This window comes from Anguilla anguilla, chromosome 11, assembly GCF_013347855.1.
Source record: "Anguilla anguilla isolate fAngAng1 chromosome 11, fAngAng1.pri, whole genome shotgun sequence".
Lineage (NCBI taxonomy): Eukaryota > Metazoa > Chordata > Actinopteri > Anguilliformes > Anguillidae > Anguilla > Anguilla anguilla.
The window spans coordinates 7,304,849-7,313,617 of NC_049211.1; the positions used below are offsets into that span (position 1 = coordinate 7,304,849).

At 48.4% G+C, this 8,769-nt stretch overlaps 1 protein-coding gene across 4 annotated transcripts in view; it reads left to right on the top strand.

The window, feature by feature from the left end:
• Positions 1-8,769, top strand: part of LOC118207645 (calsyntenin-1-like) — a 40,178-nt gene that overhangs the window by 21,891 nt on the left and 9,518 nt on the right. For 2 of the 4 annotated variants that reach the window (XM_035381426.1, XM_035381427.1), the window contains 8 exons: positions 834-1,029; positions 2,293-2,501; positions 2,758-2,907; positions 4,130-4,315; positions 4,772-5,020; positions 5,905-6,026; positions 6,682-6,844; positions 7,355-7,405. In XM_035381426.1, the coding sequence (XP_035237317.1) occupies positions 834-1,029; positions 2,293-2,501; positions 2,758-2,907; positions 4,130-4,315; positions 4,772-5,020; positions 5,905-6,026; positions 6,682-6,844; positions 7,355-7,405 (1,326 nt within the window). The remainder of the gene's footprint in view (positions 1-833; positions 1,030-2,292; positions 2,502-2,757; positions 2,908-4,129; positions 4,316-4,771; positions 5,021-5,904; positions 6,027-6,681; positions 6,845-7,354; positions 7,406-8,769) is intronic. The other 2 variants (XM_035381428.1, XM_035381430.1) reach the window with 1 other exon arrangement.

Sequence of the window (8,769 nt, forward strand, 5' to 3'; positions counted from 1 at the left end):
GATATAAGCAGTAGCAGTATTTGGTGTCGAGCAATAAGAAAGGGGTCGTTTTATTGTTATTTAAAAATTATTATTTCCATGCCAATGCAGAATTTCGTAACATAGCTCTACCTTGGTACTTCTGTGTATAACTTAGTGCTTCAACCTTGATTCTTTTTAGGGTTTTTAACCTTTTGAAAAGTAGGGTTTTTTTTCTTCATAATTCAGTGTTTTGGAGCTCCATTGCATTCAGTTACCAGTGATCAGCATCAGAATGTTCAGTTTAGAACATTGTAATCACATGTCTTACAACTTAAACGATTAATATGTTGTTGCCCTTTCAAGAATAAGAGCAAAGTCCAGCGGCTCTTGGAAGCCTAATACTTATATGTTCCTGCATTTATGATATTTACTCATACTTTTTTAGCATAGCTTGAATTTCATATTTCCTTAGCTATGGTCATATCGAGTACTCCTGTGAAATGCCTCTCCACACGTTTTTTTTGGGTTTTTCCCCTGCATGACTGGATGCGATGTGAACAAGTGGCTTGGAAGGGACACTCAATCCCCCATTTTTTTAACCGTACTCCCTCCCCCCACCCCCCGGCCCACTCTTCCTCCCCGTAGTACTCACCCGTGGTCCAACACAGTGCTCATGGCTTCTTCCACAGACCCTCACTGTTCCAACCCCTGGCTGCCAAAAAGTTTTGGTTTCATTATTTGTTTTTTTCCTCCCTCCAGTTGTGTGTATTTATCAATAAATCATTTTCCACTTGGCTGTTATGATTTTTATTGACGTTGTGCGGGGGAAAGAATTAATTAATTTCCCCCCCCACGTGTGCGAATTTGTTCAGGTGAAATATGCGGCTTCAGGATTCACGGGCAGAACGTGCCGTTCGAGGCGGTGGTGCTGGACAAGTCCACGGGCGAGGGCGTGATTCGGGCCAAGGACCGGCTGGACTGCGAGCTGCAGAAGGAGCACACCTTCACCATCCAGGCCTACGACTGCGGGGAGGGCCCCGATGGAGAGAACATGAAGAAGTCCCACAAGTAAGCGGGGAACCTGCGTGCAAAACACATGCTAAACCGCAGTCTGGAGTGTAGGGAACCTGCGTGCTGATCACATAAAAAGCGCAGTCATGAGCGTAGAGGACTTGAATGCTAAACGCGTGAAAACCATGGTCAGGAGTGTTGTCATTTGGTCAGCTCTAGCCTACTTGCAAACACCGTCTTGAGTTGCGCTTGATCCACTGAAAAGGTGTAGCGAAGGATATACAAGTAGTTTTCAATAATGATCCATTTCTCAGTAAGTGGTTAGTTTTAGTCATTTTAAGAGGGACAGGGGTTCCATATCAGTGTTGGTTGCCCTCCATTGTGTGGAATGAGTTCATTCCTGATCTGGAGTAATACTGCACTGAAAGAGAGGTTAAACATAATTTATTTTAAGGACTGTGAAACATCTGTTTTTGTTTTCTTTGCAAATTCCTTGAACGATCCCAAAGCATTTTAAAATCCGGTTACGCTGAAGGGTCAGTTCTGAATGCATTAGAATGGACCGGGAGCCCATTACCGAACCCCCTCTCCAGCACTGATTAGATTTGGGCCTGATCGTGGAGTGTGTGGCAGACCGTCCAGATCGCTCTACTTCAAGGTCAGCTAATCTGTGGGCCCGCCTTCCCCACAGGGGTCCTCTGAGCCAGAGGTCCGTCTGAGAGCATCGGGGCAGACCGAGGGGATGGAGATTAGCGGGAGGGAAACTAGATAAGCTGAGCGCCGTCCGGGCAATTAAATTAGCCTCGAGCGAACCCCGTTGTTAAAACAATTTTATCGTGCTTCGCCACCGCCTGATTGTATTCGCATGATAAAATCATTGGGTTGCATTAGTTTCCGTTTTTGGGTCTTTATCAGGGTTGTGGTGTGGTGAATCGGCACGGACGTAGAGTTGTGAAAGAACATGGGTCCATTCTTGTTTTGGAGTGGATTTGCGTGCGCTGCCACGAAGAGGCAGGTTGTCTTTGCTCGGCTGACCGAGTCAGTGGCGCCCCTCGCTGAACCGGGTCGGCCCGTAGAATGCGGTACTGCTTCTCTGTGAGCGACAGGGAGTTCCGAAACCCAGTTAGCGCATAATGCTCCCACAATGTCCCTGGAATGCTTTTTTTCCAGTGTTATAACATTACCACAACAGGGCAACAACATTACGAGAACATTTCGTGTTGGCCCCGGGGGATCCTTACCCCGTTTCTCCTGCTGTTTCGTATTTTGTCGTTGTTGACGGTATTTTCTCCTCTCTGACCCCCCCTCCACCCCCTTCAGGGCCACGGTCCACATCCAGGTGAACGACGTGAACGAGTACTCGCCGGTGTTCAAAGAGAAGTCGTACAAGGCGACGGTCGTGGAGGGGAAGCGCTACGACAGCATCCTGAAGGTGGAGGCCGTGGACGCCGACTGCTCCTTCCAGTTCAGCCAGATCTGCAGCTACGAGATCGTCACCCCCGACGTCCCCTTCACCATCGACAAGGACGGTGAGGCTCCGCCCAAAAGTCGCTGTCGCGCCCCTCGTCCCACAGACCCCGCCGAAAAATACGTGGGAGTACATCAGAACTGTAGGCCGCTGTCATTCACCTTGTGAAGTGCTTCAGGATAATACCGAGCTCCCCAGACTAGAGACACAGCACTGAATTATAAATATCCACCGTGATCACAGTGATCTGCATGAATGCTGGGATTTGTAGTTCTTATGCAACATGTTTAAGTGGCTAACTGTGTTTTTTTTTGCAGGCTACATCAAGAACACGGAGAAACTGAACTACAGCAAGGAGCGCATGTACAAGCTGACGGTCACGGCGTACGACTGTGGGACGAACCGGGCCTCCGAGGACATCCTGGTCAAGATCAGCATCAAGCCCACCTGCAAACCTGGCTGGCAAGGTGACTGAAGACCCCCCCCCCCCCGCCGATCACCCCCTCCCCCAATTTTAGCTGCTCATTATAGGGGGTGAGGAGGGGCCATTTTGGAGGTTTATTTTGTCCTATGCTTTCCTCGCAGTGTTGCTATCTCATGAGCTAAAACATCACGAAAGCGATTGAGATCACATTACACACTAACCCTTTTGTTGTATATAAGGATGGATGCACTTTAAACCCTAAAGGCATCTTTAGAGACCAGCGGTATATTCACCAGATTAGCAAATTGAGTTTAATATGACTCCTGAGGGGAAAATGGGCTCCCCCCCCCCACCCCACAGCTTCTGATATTGACGTGAAATTAAATGGAGGAAATTAATGTACCCCATGAGAGCACTGACCCAGTGAGACGCTTCCTACATAATTGGAAGTCATAAAACAGGGGAGGGGGGAAAAAATCATAAATTCGTTTGGTAATTTGGCCGCCCAGCGCCGTTCGCAGAATGCAATCAGGGGCGTCTCCCAGAGGAAAGCGCTAACACACACGTATCGGTGGTTTGTTCAGTCTGAAGCTTCTGCTTACCAGTATAATCAAGGGGCAACCGATTGCTGTCCAACCTACATAAATTACCAGTGATCTCTGCCAATCAGATTTCTGCTATTTCTGTTCTTCCTTTCTTTTGAAAGTATATTAATCTATAATAACATTAATAATTAATTTTATTTGTTTAGTACCTTTTTCAGAGCCCAAGGCCTTGTAGCAAGGTTGTAAACAAGGGAGAGTATGTAGAGGAAGCAGAACGGATGCATTGGACAGTACTGCAGTGGAGCGTAAAGTATAAAGACAAAACCTACAAGCATACTGTCATCTAGGGCCTAGAGAATGTGTTGGTAGTTCTCCAGGCTTTGACGCATCACCATTTGGTACAAGACAGAAAATGGTGGGCCCAGGCAGCGAGACTGCAGATTTTTCTGTCCACAATGGAAAAAAATGAAAATAGATTAAAATGAAATATAATACAAATGTGTAAGTTTCTTTCTGGCTGTTAAGCCTTCAGTAAGTGACGTTTGCGTGGGGTGGTGTTATTGATGTATAAGCAATTCAGGAACAGCAGTAGCGAGTCACATTTAAACGTGCCATTGGTGGAACGTACCACATTGTCTTCTGCTGGCTTTACTGTGGGGCATAGACCTGTTTGGGCTCAAACCCAGTGCTCTTCTGTTCCCCCCTCACCCCCTCCCTCAGGGTGGAGTAAGCGAATGGAGTACGAGCCCGGCACGGGAAGCCTGGCCCTTTTTCCCAGCATGCACCTGGAGACCTGCGACGAACCGATCACGTCCATCCAGGCCACCGTCCAGCTGGAGACCAGCCACATCGGAAAGGGCTGCGACAGGGACACGTACTCTGAGAAGTCCCTGCACAGGCTGTGCGGTACGTCACTGAGGACACTGCAGTGCCCCCAGCCTCTGATATTCCCGCTAATATCGCTTAGCGTTTCATCCTCTAACGTAACTGTGTAGAAAGCAGGCCTTACCCATACAAATACTGCACCATTTGAGTACATTTAATCCTTTCTTGCAGTTCAAAGGCTGTCTTAACAAGTGTTTTAGTCTTGAAATATAATTGTTTTCTTTCAAGTAGAGAACATTAGCTTGTTGTTACTTCTTGCTTGACAAGTTAAATCGTCTTGCCCATTTGGCATATCTTGAAATGAGTAAAACTGTCCCAGCTTATTGGTAATACGATTATAGAAGTAAGATTTTAAGACTAAATATAAGACTAAAATACTTGTTGAGGTTGACATTTTTTGTGGCTTTTGCAGTGTGTTTTTTTTTCCCCTCTTCATTAGAGTTTAATAATTGATGTGATTGCATGTGCCTACCCTAGGTGCCAGCGGGGGCGCTGTGGAGCTGCTGCCGGCGCCCAGCGGCTCTGCCAACTGGACGGCGGGTCTGCCCACGGACAACGGGCACGACAGCGACCAGGTGTTCGAGCTGAACGGCACGCAGGCGGTGCGGGTGCCCGAGGGCGTGGTGCGGACCGGCCCGGGCGAGCCCTTCACCGTGTCCGTGTGGATGAGGCACGGCCCCGGCGCCCACCACAAGGAGGCGGTGCTGTGCAGCTCCGACAGGACGGGTATGCCGCCGCCGCCGCCGCCACCGTGTCTGCATCTGCGCGCCATGCAGCCCCCCGCGGGGGTTGAGCTGAGCTTAGTGTGTGACTGTCTGTAAATGTCCAGCCTTGCACAGCATGTATGTGCATGTTTGTGGGTACATTGTTAAATATTAAGACTAGGTTTTCACTGACACTGTCTGCGTGTGCGTGCGTGTGTGCGCGTGCACAAGTTATTTGTGTTATAGAATGATTTCCAGTCAGGCTCCAGCGTAAAGTAAAAGATAGAATCACTCCAAGTTACTGATGATCCAGTGATGCTCCAGCTCAGTGAGACTAGCCACTCTGTGGTTATGTAAGTAGGATTAGTACATGGTGTCAGTTTTATTTTTAAATGATTTTTTGTTTTTTTGTGCCTGACAGTAAGCAGCAGACAAATTCAGCTGTTAGGAGAATTAGGCTAAATCCCATTTTTTATTTTCTGTTCTGCTGGTTGGCAGTTGGTTTGGGATGAAAAATGGTAAACAAAAAATGGCGCCAGCAGGAGCCAGCTCCCAATTGGCTAAGAGTTTGGCTGCCTGTTACAGGTTAGGAAAAGGGCTGATAACATTGCAAGAATGCGGTTAACAGTCTTGCCGTTACCTGAGTTTCTCCTGGGTAAGATTGTTTCCCAGTAACCAATCGTAATGTGACAGAGACACTGTGATGGAGTGGCCTCAGGGCTGTGTAATGCTGTACAGAACACTGCAGTAGAAATAGGGTTGTGTCTGTGACAGTATCTCAGGGAGAATCTACGATGCATTATAAACACCGTCATGCAAAGCTGAACCCCCGAAGGACGCTCAGGGAAGGGAGCGGTGTTTCCCATCATGCAGTTCTGCGTCTCTCTCTCTCTCGCTTCTCCGCAGGGATGAATCGGCACCATTACTCTCTCTACGTGCACAACTGTCGCCTGGTGTTCCTGCTGCGCCAGGACCCGGCCGACTCGGAGAGCTACAAACCCGCCGAGTTCCACTGGAAGCTGGACCAGGTGAGTCCAGACCGGACCGGACCGGACCGGACCATTCGAGGGCTCGTCCTGCCAGGCCGCCCAACCCCTCCCCCCACCCCACACACAGCCCCCACTGTTTCTGGGACTGGCCGTGAGTGCGGACTCCAGAAAATGGCCCCATCTCTGTGCCTGGCTGAGCAGAGCTCTTGGCTCTCTTGGGCTCGTGGACACCGTTCACTATGGTTGCTTTTATTCCTGTTCTTTCTCCACGCAGTACAGAGAGAAAACTGGTCCTGGGAGAGAAAAAGAAAAAGTTTATTTCTTTGTGCTTGTGCTTATTGTTTCAATAAGTATTTACACGTACAGAGAATAGCGTGTTCGCCTGCACTATGAGAATCTGCAGGCACATCGGTGAATCAGACCGTAAGTGCCTTTTGGTTCTGCCCAAGGCTGAACGTAGAACGCTCACGCTTTGCGGTTTCAAAATAAAGCTTCGACTCCTGAGGGCACTTGTGCTTTTTATGGTTATTATGAGGCTCCGTTAACGTTACCCAGAATGCATCCCAGCGGTCTGCGTGCGGTGACTCCACTGTGAGCCGTTAAAGCTTGTTTTTGGGGCTTTTTTTTTCTGGTTTTGTGAGTGCAGATGAGTTTTTTAAATCTGTGACTCATCTGCTGTGCGTCTCCCCACGAGGTCTGTGACAAAGAGTGGCACCACTACGTGCTGAACGTGGCGTCCCCGACGGTGGCGCTGTTCGTGGACGGCGTCACCTACGAGCCCTTCCTGGTGACCGAGGACTACCCCCTGCACGGCTCCAACGCGGAGACCCAGCTCACTATCGGCGCCTGCTGGCAAGGTACGGACACTGCACCTGTTCTTTCCTGCACCCGGCTGTTATTTCTCATTTTATGATATCGTACCAACCCTTTTTAAAATCCATCGTGGTTGAAATGATAACTGCTGAAAGTATACACCATATATGGTGCTGTGTCTGTGTATTATGAGAGGAATGAAGAAGAAAACTATGCTTCAAAAATACTGTGTTAAGAGAGTATTCGTGTAATTTTGTGGTGTCGTCGTAGGTAGGAATCTGTGCTGGAAATCCTACACAGTAAATGTTCAGTGTTAAATCAACTATTACGAAGTGCATCCGGTCCCTATTGGGGATTCTACATTAACACTACATTGAGAATTGAGTTAACACTACATTTTTACTGTGTAATGTCTCTCTTTCTTGGATTAGACATTAGAAGCTTTTCCAGCTTCCTCCGTACCTAATTGTGTGTGAATAATAGACAGAATTTTCTCTTCAGTTAATGAACCCCCTCCTCTCCTCTTCCCATGCTCTCTTGTCTCGCCTCTGCAGACGATTCAGGACATGACAATGACAATGAGACAGTCTCTGAAAGTGTGACAGGTTGCTGCAGTCTTTCCCTCATATCTGACTACAGAGTGTACATGCAGCCCATGATCATTGGCTGCCCTGGGGTGCTGTAGACACCCTACATATGCTTATATGAATAACGTGTATTGGCATGATGCCGAACGGCAGCTGTGTCCTCCACCTTGCCTGCTGAATGTGCTCCTCTTTCACCCCCACGGCTGTACCCCTCTTTTCTGTTTTTCTGTCACTTCCGTTGTCATCTCAGTTGATTGAGCCGTATTGCTGTGGTGTAAATGCACTAGTGCTACGCTATAGACTGGTTGTGGTTCAGATTTGAGCTATGAGGTAACGAGAACAACGTGAACTTTGAACCCCAGATCTGGAACAGTCGCTTCAGTGTCTGGTGTGTGTGTGGTGCAGCTCAGCCTTAAGGGCGTTTTGGACTGCGTTTGGGGTCACATGACCGGGCACAGTAGACAGAATGGAATCCAAGAGAGCTGAGGGTTCTCTGGCTCAGTGTGGAAGAATGTGTCTTCAGGCATTCCGAGTTCCACAGTGTGGGGGCATTATTACGCATTATATTAAGTCATGTGATTAGGGGGTTTTCAACAGGGGAGTTGCCAGACCACGTTTAATGAGGCACGTGCCCCAGTAGTAATTTTCTGTGCCCCAGTACAATGATCAAAATAGTGACCACTGTCTAACTAAGGGGGGGGAGGGACTTGTCAGTTGTTAACTGCAGGTGTTTGCCAGTGCGAGTCTGTGAGTGGATGTAAGGCAGTGTTATGATTGCAAAAATGTGATTCTCAGGGATTGTGAGTGCTGGAGTGTGTCTTAGTAGGGCTCTAGAAATGCCCCTTTTTATCAATGTACTTGATAAAAAGCAGTGATAACCAACCCTGTTCCTCGAGATCTACCGTAGTGTAGGTTTTCATTTCAACCCTAATAAAGGCATACCTTATCCAACAGCTAGAGATCTCCTTGAGCTGCTAATTAGCAGAATCAGATGTGCCAAATTAGGGTTGAAAATGAAAACCTACAGGGCGGTAGATCTCCAGGAACAGGGCCGGTTACCACTGGTGTAGAAGATGGCAGACTGTAAGTGTGAATTCATGTGAAATGGGTGGGGGGAAAGGAGATTCTTAGTAGAGCAGGTTCTGTGGGGAAAAGACCCTCCCGCTCTCTAGCCAGGGGCAGTGGCTGAGTGGTAAATGTGTTTGCCTGTGGCTCGTCGTGACTTTCTTTTCTGAAAACCATCCTCCGGCAGACTGCATGCTGGGAAGGGCTCGCTGCAGCTCATCCGTCATTCTTGCACAGGCCTCCCCCCCGGGGCCTTGTAAGGGCAGCGGCTCTAACATGCATGGGCATTGGTCACATGGGCCGTCGGCATGGAAACT